The sequence below is a fragment of the Convolutriloba macropyga genome, chromosome 6, assembly GCF_964194025.1.
Source record: "Convolutriloba macropyga chromosome 6, txConMacr16.3, whole genome shotgun sequence".
Lineage (NCBI taxonomy): Eukaryota > Metazoa > Xenacoelomorpha > Acoela > Convolutidae > Convolutriloba > Convolutriloba macropyga.
The window spans coordinates 26,413,589-26,439,983 of record NC_134473.1 but is presented as its reverse complement, the minus strand read 5'-3'; the positions used below and the strand labels follow the sequence as shown (position 1 = coordinate 26,439,983).

At 37.4% G+C, this 26,395-nt stretch overlaps 2 protein-coding genes across 2 annotated transcripts in view; one reads left to right on the top strand and one right to left on the bottom strand.

Annotated features, from left to right (window-relative positions):
• LOC142341597 (uncharacterized) overlaps positions 1-26,395 on the bottom strand; it is a 92,813-nt gene that overhangs the window by 21,122 nt on the left and 45,296 nt on the right. The window contains exon 6 of the mRNA XM_075392678.1: positions 17,899-18,054. Coding sequence (XP_075248793.1) covers positions 17,899-18,054 — 156 coding nt within the window. The remainder of the gene's footprint in view (positions 1-17,898; positions 18,055-26,395) is intronic.
• LOC142341598 (uncharacterized) overlaps positions 5,490-26,395 on the top strand; it is a 107,533-nt gene continuing 86,627 nt past the window's right edge. The window contains exon 1 of the mRNA XM_075392679.1: positions 5,490-5,493. The gene's annotated coding sequence lies outside the window, so the exon portion shown is untranslated. The remainder of the gene's footprint in view (positions 5,494-26,395) is intronic.

Sequence of the window (26,395 nt, the reverse complement as noted above, 5' to 3'; positions counted from 1 at the left end):
GTTATTGACCTTACAATGAATAACTTGGAGCAACGTCAATCTAAGAGATTCAACAAAACCCCTGAACCCATGAACACAGAAATGCACGAAAGAAAAAAAAACAATTCGACATTTTCTTTTCCCAAGATTTAGTGCTTCAAGAATCTGAACAATAACAAAACGAAATATTGATTCTATGCGTCCCTGGAATGAGTACGCATTACAACAATCTTGTGTGAATCAATGACAGACAAAGCAAAAAAGACAAAAACCGAAGAAAATTAGCAAAATTCACAAAAATTGAAAACCAGTGGCGCCGGCAAAAAACAACCAAAAATCTTAAAAAAGCATAGAAACCATAAAACTTCAAAAGGGATAAGGTACTTTTCGCTGGGAATAAAATTACGCCGCATTAGAAGGACAATAAGAATTCATTGTTGTTCTTGAGAATAAGTGAAAAGACCACATTAGGACCAAAAAAAATATCAACTTTTATTTTCAAAGAAGCAGGTGTCATATTCTTAAAAACGATTGCTGTGAACTCAAACCACTAATCACATTCGCCTATTATTCATTACCAACCGAAGACATGTGCCAGTAAAGAGATTAAGTGATAAATCAGTAATACGTATAAAAAATACTACTTAAGCTCAAAACCTCAAAAATTTGATAAAAATTCTTGAGAAAAATAGAAGGAATTAGCATCGAATTGAAACCATTAAATCGATTGAAATAGTTGATATTAGAATCCTATCAGACCTGTACGAGATGAAACGATAGGACAACAAAAAGTACATTAAATACTTTCAAAACTCAAAGAAAATCATTGAATGTGCTTAGAACAAATGATGTCAATGTCTCGAAAACCACTAACTTTAAACTCAAACACCTAATAAGTTCATTAATGCCTCATTAGCAACCACTTATACTGCCATTATTGACCTTAAGTGACAACAGAGATCAAAAATCAAAAATCTTGCCGACGAAATAAGAAACATAGCAGGACAAGTCCTGAATAACAATCTAATTGATCCAGCCGAAAGAATCGAATTCAATTAGCTATTGACCTCACAATGAATAACTTGGAGCAACGTCAATCTAAGAGATTCAACAAAACCCCTGAACCTAAAAGCGCAGAAATGCATGACAAAAAAATTGGACATTTTCTTTTTCCAAGATTTAGTGCTTTAAGAATCCCAACAAAAATAACAAAACGAAATATTGATTATATGCGTCCCCGGAATCAGTACGCATTACAACAACCTTGTGTGAATCAATCACAGACAAAGCAAAAAAAAACAAAAACCAAAAAAAAATTGGCAAAAATCAAAAACTGAAAACCAGTGGCGCAGACAAAATACAACCCAAAAACTTTAAAAAAGCATATCATAAAACTTCAAAAGGGATACGGTACTTTTCACTGGGAATAAAATTACGCCGCACTAGAAGGACAATAAGAATTCATTGTTGTTCTTGAAAATAAGTGAAAAGACCACATTAGGAAAAAATATCAACTTTTACTCTCAAAGAAGCAGGTGTCATATTCTTAAAAACGATTGCTGTGGAAACAAACTACTAATCACATTCGCCTATTACTCATTACCAACCGAAGACATGTGCCAGTAATGAGATTAAGTGATAAATCAGTAATACGTATAAAAAATACTACTTAAGCTCAGTAAAAACTTTTGAAAATGAAAAGCGTACAAGTCAAAGACACAACAGTTAAGTCAAGCGAAACGATTAATTCATTTAATTTATGCATCCGTAGCAACCCATGAGAGTCGTCATTAGAGAGACAAAGAGTCAAGAAAAAAATTGAGAAATAAATACACGCAAAACCTCAAAAATTTGATAAAATTTCTTGAGAAGAATAGAAGGAATTAGCATCGAATTGAAACCATTAAATCGATTGAAATAGTTGATATTAGCATCCTATCAGACCTGTACGAGATGAAATGATAATACAACAAAACGTACATTTAATACTCTCAAAACTCAAAAGAAAATCATTGAATGTGCTTAGAACAAATGGTGTCAATGTCTTGAAAACCCCTAACCATAAACTCAAACACCTAATAAGTTCAATAATGCCTCATTAGCAACCACTTACATTGCCATTATTGACCTTAAGTGACAACTCATTAATAGCACTCATGAGACGAAACACTGAAAACATCAGTCAAATTGCCTTACGTGAAAAAAATTGGCTTTCATAAACCTGAAATTTCTTCAAATACCAACTCTTCACTCCACTTCAAAAGCGCTTTAAAAATTCACGCATCAAACTTTTTCGCTCCCTTAAATTCACCAGCATGATTTAAATCACCGCTCTCATTTGACTTCTGACGAGAAAAAGCCGTGAAAATTGTTAAGATCTTAAAAGGAGCACGGTAAAATATTAGCCTGAAGGCTGACGATAGCTATTAAAAGTAGCCCTTATAACTTGCTGTTTCTAGCAGCACATCATTTTACTGGTCAACGTTGGCTCTGACAGACAATTCGCAATACTTGCGGAACGAAACATAAAACGACTAATATCGGAGAAATTGCTCTCGTAAATCTTTCTTTATGGGTTCAAAAACATCAGACGAAGGCATTGAACACTCAGCTATCAGGGCCTTGTCATTGTATCTCTAACAATCGGTTTTGTTTGAACAGCAAACTTTATTTCCGATTGAGAGCAATTGAAGTCACTCAAAAATCTCGAAGTGCGTGAAAAAATCACTGGAGAAGTCAATGATTATTTTAGAAAAACTCGAAAACGTTTAAGCGAAAAATCTGCGTAAAAACAGCCGTGGATTACCGGAAACGACTCAAGAGTCGTGCAAATTACTATGCTCACCTTACCTAGAAACATAACCGACTAACGTCGGGCGAATTGCTCTCAAACGACCAGCGAGCGGTTGGCTTCGTCAGTAGTTATCCACGGTGGGGGGGGGGGGGGGTGGTGCAACGGGGGCTGACGGGGGGCAACACTGGGTTGGGGGGGGGGGGGGCAACAGCGCGCTGGGGGTGGGGGTGGAGGCAATAGTGGGGGTCAACAGGGGGGTGTCTCAACCTCTAAGAACCGCCCTTCACAACGTAAGTATGAGTCTCCAAAACAATTTGAGCTGAAACAGAGCTGAAAGGCTCTAAGAGCACTTAATGCCCGCTGGGCGCTACCTGTTTATCCCGTTTTTGAGGACCAAAAGTCAATAGCGTCCGATGGAAAATCGGTCAAGCAAAAAATTGCATAAAAAAGACCGACAGGACTAATATAATTGCTACAAACTTTGTTTGAGAGCAATTAATAAGAAATCAAAGAAACGAAATAACGAAAAAATTAATCGCCTAATGAAACTGTAGATATAGTTTTGAAAAATGAGGCACCTTTCAGTTTGGGAGCCTCAGTAGGTGTGGGGGGGGGTGTAGGATGAACGGCCAAAGCTTTGGTTGGGGGGATTAGATGAGGGTGGGGTGGTGTTTAGGAGCGGCGGTAGACGGGTGGTTTGTGTAGTTTCAATAGGGAGAAGAGACCTTTATGGGAAGAAAACTTCTCAGAAAGACCTTTTCAACTTGAGTATTACCAGCAGTTCCTAATTTCTGGGTAGTTACTGTTAAAGTTCAATGTTCGAAAACAGATGACATTTTAAAAGAGAAGTCAATGTTTGACAACAAAAGTCATTAGTTAAAGTCATGAACAAAATTGCGTCAGCTAAGAAAAAATATCCGGTAGAATACCGGAAACAAATCGAAGCGTTGTGCATGATAATCTCTAACCTTAACTTACCGAAACTTGAACAGCAAAATAGACACGAGGAAAAAAACAAAGTAGCCCAATGCAGGTAGGTAGGCGCGGGTGGTAGGTGGGGGTGTAGTTTAGATAATTAGGGGTGAGTTTTATAGAATCAAAAATCTCAAAATGGCCACTTGACTTTGTATATTATCGGCAGCCTAATTTTTATACATTACAAACTAAGCAAATGTTGAAGTCCAATGTTCGAAAACAGAAGTCAATCAAAAACAGAGGTAAATGTTCGAAACGAAAGAACTCGAAATTCAAGTCATGAGCAAACTTGCACTAGTTAAAAAACCTGTAGTATACCAATACTCCTCTTCGAGTCGTAAAAACCTGTAGAATGCCATTACTCCTCTTCGAGTCGTAAAAAAACACGATGTCTTCAATAATAGCCACTATCGCTTCGCGGCTATTAATGAAACATAACCGTCTAAACGTCGGAAGAATTGCTCTCGAACAACTAGTGGGAGCTCTAATCAATTGCAGCCTGCTTCAGTCGGGGGGAGGGAGGGAGGGAGGGGGAGTCTAAATGGGACTAAAAAGTTCAATAGTGGGCTTCAAATAACCACATTAGAGGTTAACATATACCTCTATTAAGATTTAAAGTAAAAAATGGCACCAGTTTCGGCGCACTTTTCATTTGGCTTTTAGTATTAAATTGCCGCCAATTGAATTCAGCTGCTTGAAATTGTGATTGAGGGAGAATTTAAGATCACGCGAAGCGCAAAAAGTCAAGGGCGTAGAAGTCACTCGAAAAGTCAAAATTGTCAAGCGAAAATTTTGCATAAAAAAGACACACACGTTTACAATAATTGCTATGAACTTCGTTCAAGAGGAATTAATAAGTGCTTCTCATTCGAGAGCAATTAAAGGCTTCAAGCGCAGCCAAGTCACCCTTTGTGTATTCAACACATCGAATGTTAATCTTCACATTTTTAATTGTGTTAGTTGTGATCACCGCCAGAAAAACAATTACTGAACAACAATATTTGTTTTCATAATCAACGACCGAAAGCCCCAATTTGAAAATCAATGTTTAATCTCCTTTGATCTTTGTTCCATTAAAGAGACCCATTAGGAGATTCGGTTACGACCTAATTGATCCTCAAGCTGTTCCGAAGTAAAGTCAAATTTCCTCCCTCTAATGGATATGGCTTTGCAAATTACACGCTCCAAGTGATTTATGTTCAGACCGAAGAGCAAGTTAACATCAATTTAATTCTATTACTTCTTGATGAGCAAATTGAATGCATCAGTCTCCGATAAATTGGTAATCTAGAGGGGGTTTTCATAGAACTAGCCTAAATACTTATTGACCTGAAAATAATGCTCTTAGAAGATATATTCCGTCCTTATTTAATATCCGCAAATTAAATGACAGAATAAAATCACGTAACCCGATTTAACTTCTTTTTACGCCTGCAACCGATTGCAGTTTAACCAAAGTTAGAGAATTAAACTTCATGAAACGGTTATACAAAAACCACATGTACGGCAAAAGAGAAAAGCGGTCATTTTGTCAATTAGGGTTATCTAAGATATTGTTGAAAGCACAGAACGTTCAAAACTATTTAAAAAAGCTGTCTCGATTCCATGCACAACTGCTATGAACTCACATCTCTAGAAAAACTATTTTAACAATTAACTTCCAGCAAGCTTATGCAATGGGCAGCAATGACCCATTTCGCAAAAACCAATCACAAAACCTATTGATCTCATCATTACCGAAAACGTTTGGCAAATTTTTCTCAAACGACCAACGAGAGGTTGACTTCTGTAGTAGCCAAATGTGTCTTAGGCCTGCTAGCATTAGGGCGTGCATTAGAAGAGGTGAGCGGAGCGCGAATCTCAGGGGGGGGGGGGTTGGGTTTGAAGAGCTGCATGGCGGTCCAACAGCCAGGTGGAGGAGGGTGGACGGGTGGAGTGGGGTTGACGTGACTGAGGTGACGTGAGGTCAAACTCTTAGGACGAAGAACCACCCTTCACATCTTAATTTATGTCTCCTCGAAACAGTTTTGATGAATCACATACTTAGAGACTAGTAAGGTGTGAGGCTTTAAGAGAGCTGCCCAGCCCCTTAATATCACCGGTCTTTACCAGTTATTCCCATTTTTGAGGACGGAAAGTTAAAAGCGTGAGATGAAAAATTGACTGAAGGACCAATACAGTTGCTAAAAACTTTGTTTGAGAGCAATTAAAAAATACTGGACTTTTTCAGAACCAAATAACCAAATTCTTAAAGAACACTACGACAAAGAAAAACATACACCGACAAACGTCGGAAGAATTGCTTTCGAACGACATACCAGGCAATTTAAATGAGGGACTGCAGCCTAGATAAAATCTTCTTTATGAGTGCAAAAGTAGTTAACCACGCCGGGATTCGAACCATGGACATCACGATCCCTCGCCGGAAGCACCGCCCACTCGGCTATCAGCCCCTTCTTCCTGCTATGCTGCAATCAATTTTATTCTAGCAACAAGCATTACTTCGGAGTGAGAGCAATATAGATCACTCTAAAATTAAGAACGAAAGCGTGAAAAAGTCACTTGAGAAGTCAAAAAACGTTCTAGAAGAAAAGCGCAAAAATCGATCAATTAACACCTTTATTGTCTTTTTGGAGAAAAGTTCTCCAATGCATACATCAAATGAGCTCAACTTAATACAAAAAGACAATTGCTTTACTCATCAACGTCTACAGAGTTTTGCACAATAGGATTAATACATATGACGTTCATACTCTTTTTAGATTTTCACATCAAAAGCTAAAAAGAGTACCCTGGAATGTTTGCTTCGTGAAACCCTGTCGCAATTGAATGACTGTAAAAAGAAATTGGAAACATCTAGTGGAATCATCTCAGAAACTGCTCAAGCAGTCAAATCCATTGAAAAAAAACTTGTGAATATTGAACCGGGTGCCCTGAATAATCAAGGCCTGAGCTCCAGTCAACACACCAACTAATGCCATCAAAAGAACCCTCGATGAGCGGGATTATGACATCGAAGCTGAAGAGACTATTGTTCTATTCAACATTGCCGACGCCACGTCCTCCCAAGATGATTCTAATGTACAAACTTTATGCGATAAGCTCAAATTGCTCCCGAAAAAATAAAGAACATTGTCAGCCTTGGCAAACGCAAACCGGCGGCATCAGCTAGGCCTCGCACAGTGGAAATCCAGCTAGCCTCGAGCTACGATCGCCGTATAACTTTATCCAACTGTCACTTACTTAAGGGCACTAAAGTGTTTGCTAAACCAAAACTCTGCTGGAAAGATCTGCTCATAGAAAAAGATCTGCTTCAAAAACTATTTGAGTTGATTCAGCTAGGAATAGATCGGGACTTGCTCAGACTCAGAGATCTTAAGCTATTTCATAACGTCATGCAGATTGACTCTGCTGAATTGGAGGACCTACCTCTCTTGTCTGAGAAACTCAAATCATCGCCAAATTCGGTAACCACAACTGTGCGAAACGAAAGACAATCCTTGAGGTCACGCATACTACTCCTTAATATTCAATCAATTAACTCTATGGAAAAACAATCAGCTTTACTGAATTACCTCATACTCAACGAAATAGAAATAGCAATCCTGACAGAAACCTGGCTCGATTCCTCCACAATGAGTGATAACTTCAACCTTTTTGGTCAGTATGAGCTAGTATCGAGAGTTGACAGACTCAAGGGTCAACATCGTGGAGTTGCTGTTCTACGTAAGACTTCAAGTGACTTAGTAACGCGATAACTTAACTTTCTCAAAAATGACTTTGGAACTGCTTTCGCGGTAGACAATTCGTCTGAAGCTCTTGTTTTCATGTGCGTATATCTACCACCGTCCTCGAGCCAATACAGAGTACCGCCTGAGCAACTTGAACTATTTATTGATAGCTGCCTCAAAAACATGAATCATAGCTATCCAAAAGAGAACTTCAGTGTATCCCCATTTCTTCTTGGTGACTTCAATCTACCCGCTTGCAACTGGAAGCTTACGACTAGCCCTAGCCATCAAGAACAAGAAAATTTAAATATCCTAATAAGTCACTCCTTGGAACCACTCATCCATGACACGCCTACACATCATAGAGGAGGCACTCTTGATAATGTTTTAATATATGCAGGCTCAGCGGCAGCCTCCACTAGCTGCCAAGTTCGCAGGGATCTCCTGATTAGCGATCACTTTCCAATCGAAGTTTTGGTTGACACCAGAATTTTACTTACTAACCCTATCTTACCGACGCAACACTATTTTAGTCAGGCAACAAATCTCAATAAATTTGGTGAATCTTGGACTTATTTCATTTTTGATGCCTCGTCAACTAGCAACGAGGTAACAACGTTCTATGATTTTCTGTGGAACAGCATCCGAACTAACTTCCAGGGAACGCGATCAAAACGCAAAGCAAATCCATTCTATTATAGCTCGTTAACTATGCATACTATAAACCAATTGAATACGGCGCGTAAACGAGCTGCCCGGAACCCAACGAAAAGCAATCGATCTCAACTATCTCGACTAGCCTCTGAGTTTGAAGCGTTTTCCGAAAAGGATAAGATTTGCTTTATTAACGGTTCAATGACCACATGTCTACCCGATTGTTTTGCTTTACTTCGTAGCCTGAAAACTACATCTTATCCCAAACAAATGTTCTATAAAAACAAAGCGCTTGAAGAACCTATAGCTATCGCAAACTGCTTCAACAATTTCTTTGAAAAAAAACTTCAACGCAAGCTCATATGTCCGCAATCCACTTGCTTCAGCCGAGTCAATCAGACTTAAGTTTTTCAGTTCATCCATAACACCTGATTTGATCTTAGATGAGATAATGAAAAAAAAAACATCAACTTACCTAACGAATGATTTCTTCCCTTGTTCTCTCCTTAAACTAACTCCACATCTGTTTGCAGATTTACTATCTTACCTCTTTTACTCAATTGCTGAATCTCGATCTTTTCCCGCTATTTGGAAAATAGCCTATGTTAGGCCCTTGTACAAAAAGCTTTCCAAATCCAACATCGAAAACTACCACCCTATCAGTTTACTGCCAATAGTCTCTTTGATTTTTGAACGCTTACTTTTCAATTATCTTTATGAATTGTCTAAACACCAAATCCATCCGAAACAGTTCGGCTTTCAGTCACGAAAATACGCAGTTCTGCAATTAATCGACTATTTGGAGACATTGTACAGCAATAAACCTCATACCCTTTTAACGATTTACTTGGACTATGAAAAGGCCTTTGACAAAGTTCCACATGAAATTCTAATCGCAAAACTGAACCTTTTTGGCTTCGACGAGGAGCTCTTTACCTTATTCGTTTCCTATCTGGAGAACCGTTCCCAAATTGTTAATCTGGATGATTAGTTTTCTGATCCGATTTTGGTCACTAGTAGAGTACCACAAGGTTCCGTACTTGGCCCATTTTTGTTTCTAATCTTTATTAATGACCTTCCAAGTATTTTTCTAGACTGTCTAGCCTGGATGTTTGCAAATGACCTTAAACTCCTTTTCACGTCTTTGAATTTTCATAATGATCTTTCGCGGCTCTACAACTGGAACATTGCAAAAGGAATGATCGCTAATCCAGATAAAACAAAGTGTCTTAATTTGAAAGGGTCTTCATCTGTTGAAAAGAATCACCATCTCTTAGATAATGTTGCTCATATAAAGAATCTTGGAATAATCGTTAGCAACAACCACAAATGGACAGAGCACGTGTTAACAAAGTTGAATAATGCTACGAGATGCTTTCACGCTTTGAAACAGAAAATTCCATGGCAAACGCCGTCATGGAAAAAGTATGAACTCTATTCATCCTTAGTGTTATCTGTACTTCTCTATGGAATACAATCTTGGTCTCCTGACATAACACGTCTGAAGTCAATGGTAAAGTTTCAAATGCAATGCTTCAAATGGATTTTTGGGACAAAAACGCCATATCAATCACTACTCAAAAAGCATTCCATACTACCGATGTGTCATTGTACAGAATTCCGGACCTTTGTTTTTCTAGCACAACTCATGAACAATAAATACAAACTTGACTACGATCACCTTCAATGCTAACAAAAGTGAAACACGTGTCTGCTCCTGCAGCTTATTTGTAATCGATCCCAAATTTAGCAATTCAAAATCAATCTTCTCACGGAATACAGTTATGGCTAATTATCTCTTTCGTCATAAGATTATTACCGGATTCAGTAAGAGTGACATAAATGCTGTCAAAGGTTTCTTGATCAAAAAAATGTTTTGCGTTGACTTAATCTGTACCCTTTGTGTTGTATGTACTTGTTCAAATTGTGTTGTTATGAAGAGCACATGGTAATACTTTTGGTTTCTCTTTGAGAATTACGTCTCTCTCTCTCTCTCTCTCTCTCTCTCTCTCTCTCTCTCTCTCTCTCTCTCTCTCTCTCTCTCTCTCTCTAAATTCAAAAACCCAGTTATCAAAAACATTTTTTGTGATTCAAACTAGTTTATAACGACTCAAAAAATTGCATATACAAAGGTCCACAGAACTAAGCTGAGGAAAAATTAAAGACAAAACTTTAGTTGTTCCAAACTAGTAACTTAGTTTTGGTGACCAGAACAGTGAAAAGATAACGACTGACAGAAGTGCAAAGCGATTATTCTCTACCAACTGTTCGACTCCATTATAGAGATGGAGGATTATATGTGTTCAACTGTTTCTTTTGTTCAGTCAATTCTGGCGGCGCAGTATATCTTTTTCTAGAAAGCTGTAAGTGACATCATTAGAAAGCTCCGTTTATTTTCCAATGGATGGTTCTGCTTAACTCGATTTTTTATGCAATTATGAAGATCTTAAGTGACCTGCATCAGAGTTTGTGAGCCACATTTTTGCTCATTTTGCTAAATTATTTTCATTATTTCCCTCCTTCTTTTTAAAAAATATAGACAATGAGACCATTCTGAATTGCGACTCTTCCGCTAAAAATGCTCCATGTAGTTAAGAAATGAGCAGTTTTTGCAAATTTGGACGCCAAATTCGTCCGTTTTCTGCCAATTTTATCGAATTTACCAACGTCAGTCATTTTTTTTCAAATTGCCTCGACTTCACAACTATCCAATCATAGAGATTTCTGATCATTTACTATCTCGAAGAGCCATTGCTGTAAAAATTCGCAGAAAGTTAATATCGATCCTTTGTCTGCAATTTTTAGGTATCCAACGCCCTTTGTTTAACATATTCCCCTGGTTTCTAAACAAGATGCACCGAGCGTACGTCATCTGGAACAAGGTTTTTGATTTTCCAAATATTTGACGAGCAACGAGTTCAAAAAATTTCGGCTGATTTTGAGCCGCCGTTTTCGACTTTCTGTTCAATTTTTTCTCCAACATCATAGATGATTTTTTTAACGATTAGTCGTATCCAGAGTCAAATAGGAACATTGATGGATTTAGTCATTCTTGCTTAGTAAAACTGTTCAATTATTGTGGTTCCTGTGTCCCAACATTTGAAATTTAACATTAAATTGTTAAGCTCGTCAATCTAACCACCATTTAAGACAATCAATCAGCTTTACTTAATCCAAAGACTCTCAAATAATTTAAAAAATGACTATTCTTGAAGTTTTTTCAATTTTTAGATATAATCAATCTGAGATTAAACGCAAGTTGTGGTTTTTGTGATCCTCGGCACATGAAATAAATAAAAACCCGCTCATGGGAAATGTTTATTTTTGTACTGGTCAAAATTTAGAATTATTTTTGATCAAATTACTCAAATCAATAGCCAGTCGATCAACAGAACTACAAGGCATTCGTAATCAAATAGTTTTTGCAAAAATAGTAGACAAGGAACTAATTTTTAACAACAACTCAACAACTCTATATAGGGTCGTATATGTAAAAAGTGTAACGAACGCAATTCGATATACAAGCACTTGAGGACCCAAGAAATTGAAGAAACCACCTATAACGATTGTACTTCCTAAAGCGTGGAAGATTTCCTAAAGGTTTTTTAGGAGACACTCTGTAGTTGCAAACAACGCCCGATAAACTAGAAAAGGCGGCCCGGTAATGTGCGTTTGCATATAATATTCAAAACCCGTTCATCCACATTTTGACTTGATTGTCTACCAAATGAGGAAGAGATTTAAGGATATAAACAAAACCGACTAACGTCGGGCGAATTGCTCTCAAACGAGCGGTGAGCGCTTGGCTCCGTAAGTAGCTAGCTCCGGTTTAGTGAGGCTAGCTTTAGCTTAATTGAAGGGGTGTGGTGAGCGAGCGCAGCTGGGTGGGGCAAGTGGGGGGAAGGGTAACAGTGGGAGGGGGCTGCATAGGCCCTTAAGGTCTGAACGATTTGAAGGAGTGCGGATTGGGAGGAGGGCTGATGTGGGGGCGGGTGTGGGGGACCAAATTCTAAGTACCGCCTTTGACACCATAAATATGTCTCCAAAACAGTTTCTGTGAATCGAACACTTAGGAGACTAGTGAGCTGAACGGCTCTAACAGGACGTAATGCCCACTAGGCGCTACCTCTTTATCCCATTTCTGATGACGAAAAGACAAATGGGTCCGACGAAAAATTGGTCAAGCGAATACCCGCATTAATACCACGATTAATAAAATTGCTACAAACGTCGTTTGAGAGCAATTACTAATGATTTCCTAATAAATGCTAGTTAAGTCATTTATGATAAAACATTTCAGCTATAATTCAGAGTTAATGAAGGTAATAGATGATATCACGCCACATAACAGCAGCTAAAGTGCGGCATCAACAAAAGAGTTAAGGAAAGAGAGAGAGGGAGAGAGAGAGAGAGAGCGAAAGAGAGCGAGAGAGAGAGAGAGAGAGAGATGAAACGTGAACGAGAGAGAAGACAAGAAACTACAACCGACAAAGAGAGAGAGGGAGCTATGAATATTTTCCATGATGAGACACGACTCTGCAACTTCTAGATTTTGTTGAAATCTGCAATTGTTTTTAAAATTTTTGAATAGTTTTTGGCTGAGTTTAACTATCATAATTGGCCAACGAAACGTTTTAAGTCTTGCAGACAGGTTACATGACAGAATACAAGGGACAAAAAATGTTTGAACATTTTTTTTACTGCGAAATCTGCATATTTTTCTTCTAAGCTTTGCACTTTTCAGTTTTTTCTCTGATTCAATTGCTAACAAGGTTAGAAAACTAGAAGCTCACTAATCTCCAAGTGTACGATTCACAAAAATTGTTTTGAAAAAACTTAAATAATGACCATAAATGTCAAAAAATTGAAAAAAAGTTCAAGTTTTGTTAAAAAAAATGCTAACATTTGTAATGTTAAAATGATAAAACCATTGCATTAACACCAGAAACTGTGCAGTAACCCTAAAGGAGATTACCTGACATCTAGCGTCTATAAAATTGCGTGATTTTGTTTGGATTACCAAAGCTTATACCTCTTATACTAAGCACTTGAAGGATTACTAAACGCGGCGAAGGATTAAGGCAGCAGGACTAACAAAATTGCTACGATTTCGTTTGAGAGCATTTAAACACAAATTCACATAAATCTAAAACAATTGATGTATGAGTAAAAAAAAGGTTATAAACTCAAACGACTGCATGAAATATACAATGTCGCATTAGAGAATCATTGAGACCTGCCATTAATGAGACTACAAGACAAAAAACACGAAACCAAAGCAACAAAAAACATTAATTAAGGACACAATTCGGCATCATTTTTGAACAAAATTTAGAAACAAAGTCCAAATAAATTTAGATTAGACGTCAATTAAACAAGTTCACGTGTACTTTACTACAAAGCAAATGTGAGCTGTCTTTAACGTCATAAAGAAAAAACACAAAGGGGAAAACACAAAAATCCATTCAACTTTTGAAACCAAATAACTATCACAAAACAAAGTTTTGAAGCCATTAAAAGAATAAGCTTTTAACAGAAACGTTGTATTGGTGCTCCTTTGAACATCAATGAGGTCGGTTTTTGAAGAGGGAATGTGAAAAGACAACAAAGATCCACAAACAGAACAACAAATTGACCAACATCAAATCACAATTTATAATGATAAATAAGTGTCCAAGTCAAAAATTCAACGATTGAAACACAAAAGTAGTAGAGATCAGATTAGAAAGGAAAGTGAAAAGGACCTGCTGTGAATGAGAATAAGTTATAAGCTGACATAAAATTTAATAGTTAAAAATCAGCTTGATAAGAAAAAACTAAGTAATTGATTCCCTCAATTGTAAACCGAGCAAATAAAGTAACCAAAACCTGCATAGGAAGCCACTGAGACCTTTTATTATTTAGAATATTCCATAGACTACAAAAGGAACATCAATTACATGCAAATAACAGGTTAAAAACGAATTTTCGAGAAATGTGTCAAATCCATTAAAAACCGGACTTTATTTGCAGAAAATGTTATATGTTAAACCTCATTTCAAGAGCAATGGGACATGTTGTTCATTTGCAATAATGAAAAGAGGCTCAAAACCACAGACACAGAGGAAGAGTCGAAAATCAGAAAATTTTCATGAAAACTTACATTATCAAGTCACAAAACCATTAGTTGAAACATAAAACCGAAAAGATTTACTTTTGGTTTTCTCCAAAGAAGATGAGACTAGATATTAATGAGATATAGCTACAACTGAAGGGTAAAAAATTTGAAAAGTTGACAAATACTAAAATTTCAAACATGTTTTTATTATTAAAAGAAACACATTCAGAGACAAGAGCCATTTTGTATTAACTGATATTAGATTGTTTCACAAAAACTAAAAAGATGGCAATTTAGACCTTCCATTAAAGACACTGAGTCATAGGACTACAAACACAACAACAACAAATGCTGACAAAAATCAATAATTCATTTTAAAATGAGGAAACACTTGGTCAGAGCCATAAAAACTATGAGCTTTACCATGAAAACAAACATTTGTTCATTGGACCTCCTTTGAGCATAAAAAGGATCTCTTCTCTTTAGAGCCTCTAAAAGAAACCAGACTTGTCAGTAATTGGAATGAAAAAGCATGCAAAACGACTTCATAAAGGAAAGCGCCCCAATACCGAAACCTTTTTCATTGCAGAAATCCACGATGAGACCAAAACCGGCCTTGCTATCGCTGCGCTGCTGCTAAATTTGTTTCAAATATGTCTGCAATGGACATTTTGGCCAAATCATTATCGTTTTCATTTTTACCAACAAAGCTGGGAGCACAAATGGAAAAGATCCGAAAATCGAAAGATCTTAATATATCAAAAACAAAATATGCATTTTTGATAAATATAAATTTAAATTAGCTATAGGCCGGCAAATTGTTAGTTCCAGGCCAATTCCTTAGGAACCAGAAAAAATAGCCCTCATTCGAGTAAACAAAGATTGTGTCAGCAGTTTCTAGGACTGCACTAGATGTAAATTCGGACAAAGTGGGCTGAAGAACAAAACTTGATGCCATTCTTCAGGGAAAATGGAAAAAATGCAGATCAAAATAGTCAGTTCGAGCACGTCAGCAGCAAGCTTTCACCGTTTAATGTAAAAACAAACAAATCGTTCAGTTTCTGCATGTTTTTAGCAAAATTCATCAAAATTTGAGCATAAATTACCCAAAAAGTTCAGAGAACTAACGGAAATCAGTCTTGTGGTCAGAAAAATTTAAACCTCTACAACTCATTGAAAAAACAAAAATCTTTAATTTGATATTCTGCCGTTGACAAGCTTTCTATTGATATCACTCACAACTGTGTACGATGAATATAAAGATCGCCGAAAATTTGACTGAACAGAAAAACCAGTTGAGCATATACTTCCTCCCCCCACAAATGGAATCGGAATAAACGACAGAAAGTGATATCATCATAACATAGCCGGCAGATTGCCGGAATAGCTGCGAAAGAATAGACCTGCGTGCCATATAATAGAGATAGAAACAGACACAGATCTAAATTGAAAAAAATCAACGCCGCTCAAAAAAGCTTAGTAAAAAACATTCAGCGATAAAATAATAAAGCTTGACAAAAAATTTATCCCGCAGAAGCCTCTTATTAGGGACCTTTACGGCACATATGAGTTCCCTTGACCTTAAATAAATTCAAATTAAACTAGAGTTTTGAAGTGCAAAAGTCATTTTATTGAGTGAGGTAAGTCACTTGTGATCAAAATCTAATCACGCAAAATACTTTTGCTAAAGAGAGTTAGAAATGACGTCACGCGCGCAAACGTGTCACGCGCGCAAATTTTCTAACGAAGTCAGTTAGAAAATTTGATTTTTTCAGCTTTGCTGTGTGAACAAATGTAAAACGAAAAAGAGCGTCAGACGACGAAACAAAAAAACCAAGAGCACCGCAATATAGCTCCGCTCAGCTTACAGCTTCGCAGCTATAATCAAGAAAAAAGTTCTTTTAATTTAAAAAATGCAATATAACCTTAATGCCGGCAGATTAATGGGGGCGATCCCAGTGGCTAGTGTAAACATATAGAGTTATGCAGTTATGCTTCACTAGTGGGCCACTATATGCTCGGAAAAACGAAACATGACCGACTAGCGTAAGGCGAATTGCTATCAAACGACCAGCTAGCTTTGGTAGTAGCAAGCTTGGGCTTAGGGAAGCTAGCATCGAGGGTTAAGTGGGTTGCAATGGGATGAGGGGTTGGAGCGGGTGTGGGGGTGTCAGAAAGTGAGTGAGGTTTCAACGGGCGGAGTCCAGCGAGCAAGATTAAGGGTGGGCGGGGAGAGAAGTGTGGTGATGAGGGATTGATTGGTGCCAAAAACTGCCCTTTCCACAATGATTTACGTCTGCTAAGCAGCTTTGACTAATTGTACACTTAGAGACCAGCAGAGCTCTAAGATAGATGCTCAGCGACATTGCCATCGGTGCTTTACCTGTTTATCTTGATTCTGAGGACGCGCTTTTTGAAAGTGAAAAGCGTCAGACAAAAAATCGGCCGGATGAAAAGTCGTATAGAAAAGACCATAGGACTAATAAAAGACTAATTTACTATTTTCGAGGTTGTACCCGCAATCTTTTTGAATTTAAATGACGTAAATATTTGACAAATTCCATTAAAATTATTGGAAATGAAGAGTTTTCAACTGGTTTATTCAGTAGTTAAGACAGTTTACGCCCAAAACGTCAAATAGTTTTCCAAAATCTTCAAAACGTTTTCTTTTGTGCTGTGTTTGATAGAAAATTAAGCAAATTCTTCTGGACCATTCTACTCGCTGTATTAAACAAGATCCGTGAAATTGACTTTTACCAAATATTCTTGAGAAAAAGTTCGGCACGCTTACAAAACGGGCGAGGAACAAAACAGAAAAGAAATCTAGCACGGCGCCAACAAAACCTTTCGATGACTTCATCGTCGCAGCCCTGATTATTAAACTCAACGATAACCACTCTAAAAAATAGGAACGCATAAAAAGTTCTTTAATGATTTAGTGTTCTCAAAGAGAGCTCCTCAGCAAGGAAAGTAGCTACTTCTTCCAGACTAGGGCCAAACAGAGACCAAAAGTAAACAATCACGGCGCGGACAACAATCAATCGAGGGCTATTTTGTCCTTTGCTGCGACTCCACTGGGGCGAGCACTGACATTCAATCAAATCAACCAACTCGATCAATTTTAAATGCGGGCCTCAAATAGATCATGCTTATATCACAAGACCGCATAGTTTTCATTTTTTTAAAATCCATCTTGACCAACTTATACTATTCGCAAAGAACAAATAATTTCAGAAAAACCTCGCATTCAAACTACCCTTATTTTTGTAAACGTATTCACCGAATTCCGGTCATTTTCATAAGACTGCTCACGAACTCAATTGTAAGTAAATTAGTGTAGTTATAAACAGGAGTCATAAAGTACAAGGTTTCGCCAGGAAGACTCGACATTTAACAAGTTATAAAGGCTTTAATTGGTAGCACAGACCTACTTAACACATTATTATGAAGAGCATGCTTCAGAATTCTAGTGTGGCCTACCTTGTCTTAGTCAATAATCCAGAAACACGTCAATAATACGGAAGGGGGTTTCAAAACCGTTCATCGAAAGGAAAGAGCGAATATTTATTGTTTACCAATGATGCGTGACGCATCAGTATGAATGAATCAGTGAATACGTTTAATCTAAGCGATAGCTAAAATTCAAGCTTGATCTGAGTTGAAGTAACCTCGTTTTCGGTGTTGTGTATGTCGTTGAGGAGGACTACCTCGCTCTCAGGTGACAGTCTGAGCACAGTGGCCGCACTGTCACCCACATTGGCAAAGTCCAGCCTAGTTCTGTCTTTGTCTATGGCCACTACCAAAGCTGTCGTTCCACAGCTGCTCTAAAACGCAAACACTTTGATTGATATTGACTGTACAAAACTTTGGACAACAATTTTGCATTACTCCTCAAGTGGACTAAAATGTCAGCTATCTTTTATTTATTGTCTTTTTACATTTAAGGTCTTTTCGATGTTAAAAGGGTGTATAAGAGCGGCATTAAACATCGGACACTACGACCAATAGATACAAAAATTGTCTTCAGATTCCCTTTTCCAAAAAATAGAAAAACGTCTTTCGAATTTTAATCGTAACGCGATTAAAGTACGCTTTAAAAAGTAACAGGTAGCTTAAAACGTAAAAATGACGCATCATTTTGCAAATCATTATTTTTGTGTTTGTTTCTCACTCGAGTTCACACCAGTTTTAATAGGCGATCTAAGCTAGACATATTGACATTTTATTCGTTCTGACGTGTTGTCTGTTTTTGCTCAGCTGAAGAAACATGCACGCGAGTATCGGTACATTGTTATTTTGGACAAAGCAACTACTCAATGACAACTAAAGCGGTTCAATCTAAATAATGCCAACTCAAGATACTTAATGAAACTGGTTATTTTTTAATGAAAGCTCAGCATTTTCAATCTTGTCACATACTTAAACACGAGCAGTCGTGGAAGTCTGTGCAGGGTACCGTGGGAGAAAGCACATGGACGCAAACATCTTCATTCATTGCTAGAAAAAGCAGAACGCAGGACAAAATGTTGAAACGTAACCAACTAACAACGGCGAATTGCTCTCAAATGACTGGCGAGCGATTGGCTTCGTCAGTAGCTAGCCAAGGTTTAGTGAGGCTAGCTTTGAAGGGGCGTGAGGTGAGCGCCGCGGGGGGGGGGTTCACCGGGAGGCTGATGGGGGGGGGGCGACGGTGGGAAGGGGGTTTTTCGCTGCACGGTGCCCTTACTACCTGAACGATGTGCAGGGGTGGGGATGGGGGTGGAGTGAGAGGGGGCTGATGTGGGGTGGGTGGGGGGGGGGGGGGGTTATCGACACCATAAGTTTAAGTCTCCAAAACAGTTTCTGTAAGGCTCTAAGAGCACCTAATGCCCGCTGGGCGCTACCTGTTCAACCTGTTTTTGAGGACAAAAAGTCAAATGGGTCAGACGAAAAATCGCTTAAAAAAGACCTACAGGACTAATATAATTGCTACAAACTTCGCTTGAGAGCAATTAATAACGTTAATTTTACAAGTAAAGAGGCAATTTTTTCACGTACAAAATGTGTTCTCAAACAGCGAACCGATTATTCACATGCCAAACAAACATTTGAGAAACCTCTAAATTTGAATAAAAATAAAAATCGTTTATTCTCCAAACTTAAGTAATCGGAAGAGATACAACATTGGATCAAGCTACAGAACAAAACTCAGAGAATTGTTCAGCATAAGAAATTATCTTATATCATCTGCTGAAAAACATCTGGAAAGACCGAAAAATCTTCATCAAATCACAATTAGCCTAATTGATGTGATAAACTTATTAAAGTTTCAGAGATGAGCCAGCGAGGCATGCCAAATAACCCTGCCAAAAACCATGAAAACCTTCAAGAAGAGCGTTTAGTTGACCCAGTAGAGGTGAATATGCCTCAACTTAATTAGATTCTATGATCAATCACCGCTGCAAACACCAGTCGTTAAACCTGAAAGGAAAAGAACGAGAAGTGAATTGAGCCCATTAAATGAAAACGGTGATCCGAACATATAAAGTTTCATTGATGAAGCAGTAGCAAATTACCCCCAAAATTATTGATGAGGTGACGTGTTCAGTAAAGCAGGCTATCGAAGAAATGATTGAAAAAGTTTTAAGTGGTACAAAGGAGGAAATATTAAAAGAAGCAAAATCAGAAATCAATTCAGCAACAGATTCAATTCGAGAGCAAATGAGGTATCAAAAAGATGAGCTGACATTGCAGATGTTATCAGAAACAAAATGCTGGAGAACTACAATAGGAGGAACAATTTGTGGATAATGGGAATTTCAGAGCGCATGACAACTGGCTCAACTAATCGCATGATTTGAGAGTCCAGCGATAGAACAATATGCAACGTAGTGGAGTTGGCATCAAATATTGGAGTAGAACTGGATAAAAAAGACACCTCGATTGCTCATCATCTTCCACCCAATAAGAACGAAAGACCCATTATCGTTCGCTTCAACAGCAGAGTAAGCAAAGTCAAAAATTTAAGAAACAAGCAAAAGTGGAGAGAAAATGACGCAACCACGAACGTTTCGATTGCTGAAGACCAAACAAGATCATCTTTCTTCAATAAATTTTCATCTTGATATTAGATCATTAGTAAAACATTATGATGAACTGGAGTCACAACCAGGCTACCTCGACTCATCCCCTGATATTCTTTGTCCAACAGAAACCTGGCTTCAAGATAAAATGACACCATATTGCTTCAAGTTATCAGTCTATAACGCTCGTTTCTAAAAGAAGACCTTGCCGTGGAGGAGGTGTAACGTTTCAATGCCGAGAAGTAGTAAAATTTGTCGCTAAGGATCAGTGCAACTTAGATGAAAGCCTTCTGATCAAAGTAGAAGCAAATAATAAATTCTACTTCATATTTGTTGTTTGCATTCCTCGAAAAAATAACAAAATGGATTTTCTTGCACGCCTTGAAGAAACCTTGGAATAAATAAGTAAAAAAGCCTGCAGCGTTATCATTTGTGGTGACCTTAATATCAACATTTTAAAGAAAAATAATCTAACAGCAGCCTATTTTGATATTATTTATAGTTATGGCTTCGAGCTGCTAAATAGTGAACCGACACAAATTTCAACTTCTATGGTTTCCTGTTTCCAACAATTCATAACAAAACAGGTGGAAGGCAAGACTAAAACTCACAAAGATGAACGTTTTTCAGATCACTATCAACTTTCCCTTGAAATTGTTGCAAAATATAGCGAATTTAAACCAGAGTTACGTTTTCGAAAAATCTTATTTAAAAAATCTCAAGTGATGTTTTGTTTTACATTGAGTCATCAATTGCAAAAACTTGAATTAAAGGGTGAAATGAATATATCCTTTAATTTCCTCCAATATTGTTTTCAGTTGGTTTTTGATCGTTATGCTCCAATGAAAGTTTATTGTCACAAATCAAATCTGAAGCCTAAATGGTGAACTAACATTCTAAAAAAATTAATCAGCAAAAGAAATAAAGCACATGGCCAATGGTCCCCAGGTCGGAAAAAAGCCAAATTGCCGAAAAAGTTTCTACTTCTGAGACACCGAGTTCAAAAAGAGCAAAGAATGCAAGCGCAATTATTATTCAGTTGTAAACAGAATTCGGACAATTAACAAAGCCATTTGATATAGTGCAAGAAATGAACACTTCTATCTCTTCTGTTGGAAAAAAATCGTTAGCTCATGTGCTCAAATTCCCTTAAATAGTAATGCTTCCAGTCAGCAAACTCATTTTTTAATATGATTCTATGATACCAATGAACAGGAGGTATCTGATGTCATCGATAGGCTATCAAATAAAACTTCTTGTGGTTTAGACGACGTATGTTCCAAAGTAATAAAGGTTTGTAAGGTCATAGTAACTCCCTATCTATCAAAAATGGTTAATATGTCATTCCATCAGGGTATTTTCCCTACTGCATTGTCCATCGCAAAAGTTGTTCCTCTTTCCAAATCAGGAAAAAAGCGTGCTGTGATGACTACAGACCCATCCCTCTTAAATATGTTGGGGCAAAATATGTCTGACTACAGACCCATCCCTCTTATAATATGTTGGAGCAAAATAGCTTACTCCAGGATCTAAAATTATCTTGAAAGCAACAATTTCCTACACAAGAATCAGTTTGATTTTAGGCGCAAGCATTGTAATATTGATGCCATTGCTGAATTTACAAAAAAAGTAAGAACGCAAAATGATAGAAAAACGGCAACTGTCTTCATTGATCAAAAAACAGCTTTTGATACAATTGACAATGAAATCTTACTTAGGAAGTTTGACCTTTATGGCTTAGTGGCTCCTTGTTGATCAAATTGGATGAAAAGTTTTTTAAGAAATCGTAAGCAGGGTGTTGAAGTAAATTGGGTAAGATCTAAGCTGTCTGATATAAAATACGGCGTTCCTCAAGGTTCAATTCTAGGCCCTTTGTTATTCATCATTTATATAAACGACCTCCCTAAGGCATGTAAAAGCAGTGACGTGTTTTGTTCGCTGATGATACTAACATTCCGGGCATTAACTGCTCCAAAAAATGAGCTGGAAGTGGATCTAGCTAGTGTAAACACTTGGCTGTTACGCAAAAAATTAACACGCAACACGTTTAGAGGAACCGGTGCATGTTAATTTCAAAAATGTGACTCCAGATTCTAGTTATCTAAATATAGCCGGATTGTGTAAAATTTCCCAATCGCACTGCGAGTACTTAGGAATTTTTTTGGACAATCAACTAAAGTTTTATTACCATATCGAAACAGTTTGTAAAAAACTCAGTGTTCAATGTGGAATTTTGTGCATATTAAGGCACTTAGTTCCTAGAGTTATCTTGCTGAGGTATTATGATACCATCATCAAACCCATAATTCAGTATGGAATTTAAGTTTATGGATGTACATCATTGAATGCATTAAAGTCTATTCCAATTCTTCGAAAGAAAATTTTGCGTACAATCTATTTCATGAAAAAAGACGAGCATGTTGCTAATCTTTTTGTCCGAAAAAAAAATCTTTCGGTCTAATAACTGTACATATATGAGCTATCGAAATGTGACCTTTGTTCTGCAAAAGAATTGCATTCTGAGGAATATAAGAATAATCTCATAATTATAAAGAAAACCCCCGTTTAACGCGCAGTGCGCAAAAGAATCTTTTGCCTTCCAAGTCAAACAGGTTTAAAAAATGTTCGTTCGCCTATAGAGGAGCAAAATTGTTTAACTTGCTGAATGAAAACGGTGTTCTTGAAACATCTCTTGAGATAGATAATGCCAATTTTTCCAAAATTGTTCATATTATAAAGGATCTTTATGTTCTAGGCAAAATAGACTTAACTGACTTTGCGTTTGGATAGTTAAAGTGAATAGAACAGAGCACTCAGACTTCCTCCTAACGAACTTCTAAGAATTCCTGGCCACGAAAGTGGTGCGGGTTGTTCGTTGGAGGGGGAGGAAGTCTGTCAAAGTTACATAGATCTTGGGTTTGGAAACTTGAGACTTGGGTGTCAGAACATTGATGGTGACCTTGATCAATGTAGCGCACGCCTTACCTCAAACTAATCATGCAACACTTTTCGAAGCCTCTCAGTATGCTCTACATCAGTCAGGTAGCAGAAATGCAAAACAATTTGATTTTCTTTGTCATTACTCTTTTTTTTAATTTTTAATGTTTCTTTTTTTTCACTTGCTTTGGCTAGATTGCGATGCTTAAATGGACTTAGTTGACTATTATTTATTTTCTGTAATACAATGTTATTGGGGCAGCTTCAAGTGAACCAATTGGTTCAGTCTGCTGTCTTCTCTGTTCTAAATATATAAATATTAAGGCAGACCCAAGGTGGGATCCTTTTACAGCCTTAAGGTATAAAGAGCTATGGCTACTTATTTCTGCGCGCGAAGTAGGCTTACCTATATCTCTCAGACTAACAGACTCTGCTTGGAGGAGCACATCCAGTATTTCTACTGCTACAATATATATTAGACTTTGTGTTGCTAGTATTATTATTTTGTAACAGAAATAAGTTATTCTTCTAAATATTTATAGACGAATACATTTTTTTTGATATATTGAAAATTGACTAGGCAAACAGAACTGCCAGTGCAAAAAATACTTGATGGATAGGCCAAAAGAAACGATTTTTCAAACCATAGCACCCGAAAAAGCAAGATGAGGCATTATAGATAGCATAATCAGAAAAATTGAGACTCCGAATCAAATATTTCCCGTAACTTAATTGAAAAATTACAAAATTTACAATAATAACCTAATTTTCACAAAAGCCGGGAACTCTTAAGGACAGTAAAATGTGATATGGATCGAGAACCACGAAGCGGTTCGAGATTTAGGTCATAATTTCAGAGCGGCTTCTGCAGATGTCCTTGCTTGAGATCTGGAAACTTTTGAACTCGCACGTGCGTGTTTCAACCGAAATGTTTTCCTACTCGTGAAAGGCCCGATTGGAGGGGGAGGAAGTCTGTCAAAGTTACATAGATCTTGGGTTTGGAAACTTGAGACTTGGGTGTCAGAACATTGATGGTGACCTTGATCAATGTAGCGCACGCCTTACCTCAAACTAATCATGCAACACTTTTCGAAGCCTCTCAGTATGCTCTACATCAGTCAGGTAACAGAAATGCAAAACAATTTGATTTTCTTTGTCATTACTCTTTTTTTAATTTTTAATGTTTATTTTTTTTCACTTGCTTTGGCTAGATTGCGATGCTTAAATGGACTTAGTTGACTATAATTTATTTTCTGTAAAACAATGTTATTGGGGCAGCTTCAAATGAACCAATTGGTTCAGTCTGCTGTCTTCTCTGTTCTAAATATATAAATATTAAGGCAGACCCAAGGTGGGATCCTTTTACAGCCTTAAGGTATAAAGAGCTATGGCTACTTATTTCTGCGCGCGAAGTAGGCTTACCTATATCTCTCAGACTAACAGACTCTGCTTGGAGGAGCACATCCAGTATTTCTACTGCTACAATATATATTAGACTTTGTGTTGCTAGTATTATTATTTTGTAACAGAAATAAATTATTCTTCTAAATATTTAGAGACGAATACATTTTTTTTGATATATTGAAAATTGACTAGGCAAACAGAACTGCCAGTGCAAAAAATACTTGATGGATAGGCCAAAAGAAACGATTTTTCAAACCATAGCACCCGAAAAAGCAAGATGAGGCATTATAGATAGCATAATCAGAAAAATTGAGACTCCGAATCAAATATTTCCCGTAACTTAATTGAAAAATTACAAAATTTACAATAATAACCTAATTTTCACAAAAGCCGGGAACTCTTAAGGACAGTAAAATGTGATATGGATCGAGAACCACGAAGCGGTTCGAGATTTAGGTCATAATTTCAGAGCGGCTTCTGCAGATGTCCTTGCTTGAGATCTGGAAACTTTTGAACTCGCACGTGCGTGTTTCAACCGAAATGTTTTCCTACTCGAGAAAGGCCTGATTCTTTTTTAAAACAAATTTTCTCCGAGTGTAACTTTGATCTTGAAGATCACGATCAAATTCGAATGCTACTTGAAGATGTCCAAAAATGAGAACGTGAAAAAATTTAGATAGGTTTCTTATTGATACATTCTATTTGCTTCACAAAAGAATATACACGGCAATATAGTAATTAAGGCAAAACAATTATTTGCCCAAAAACACGAAGGGTTTTCGGTACATTGAAGCGCTCTAATAAATTGTACCTTAATCTGCTGAAAAAAAAAACAAAGAAAGGCCACACTCCGGTTCCAATTTGATTGCTGTTCAAAACAGCGTACTTCATCATTAAAAAAAGTCCGTAACAGGCTACGGAAGTGTTATCTCTCATGTTACTATTCATTCGCCTACATAACGAAGACCAAATACAAAAATATACAATTTAATAAAACAACCGACTAAACGTCGGAAGAAATGCTTTCGAACGACTAGTGGGAGCTCTAATCAATTGCAGCCTGCTTCAATCGGGGGAGGGGGGAGGGGAGCTTAAATGGGACTAAGAAGTTCAATCGTGGGCTTCAAATAACCACATTAGAGGTTAACATATACCACTATTAAAATTTAAAGTGAAAAATGGCACCAGTTTCGGCGCACTTTTCATTTGACGTTTACCATTAAATTGCCGCCAATTGAGTTCAGCCGCTTGAAATTGTGATTGAGAGAGAATTTTAGATCACGCGAAACGCAAAAAGTCAAGGGCGTCAAGGTCTTAAAAAAGACACACACGTTTACAATTATTGCTATGAACTTCGTTCAGGAGCAATTAAAAAGTTGAGTAGTTTCAGATATGACTGATTTGCGAGCTAGCCATGGCTGCCTCTGATCACCACGTTCTGACTATTGGAACAGTTGGAGTAAATGTTTTAGATCATCAGAGCCAGTTACCTAGCAAGGGCATTATAGACACTTGGAGAAGATCAAAAGCGGTTTGGAAAATCTGTGTACACCAAGTCCAGCCAGCTACAGCGAACCTTAGAGTCAACCAAGAACAGATCGCCCTCAAGCTGATCACCTCCCCCAAGTCAGCAAAAAGCAGGTTATTCTCTGGCCCGAATTGATAAATAACACCCTGACTCCCCACAAGTCAAACAACAACGAAGTGAAACCTGAAGAGCTATTGAATGTCTTGAAAAAATTCCAGACATCATTGCTGTTGT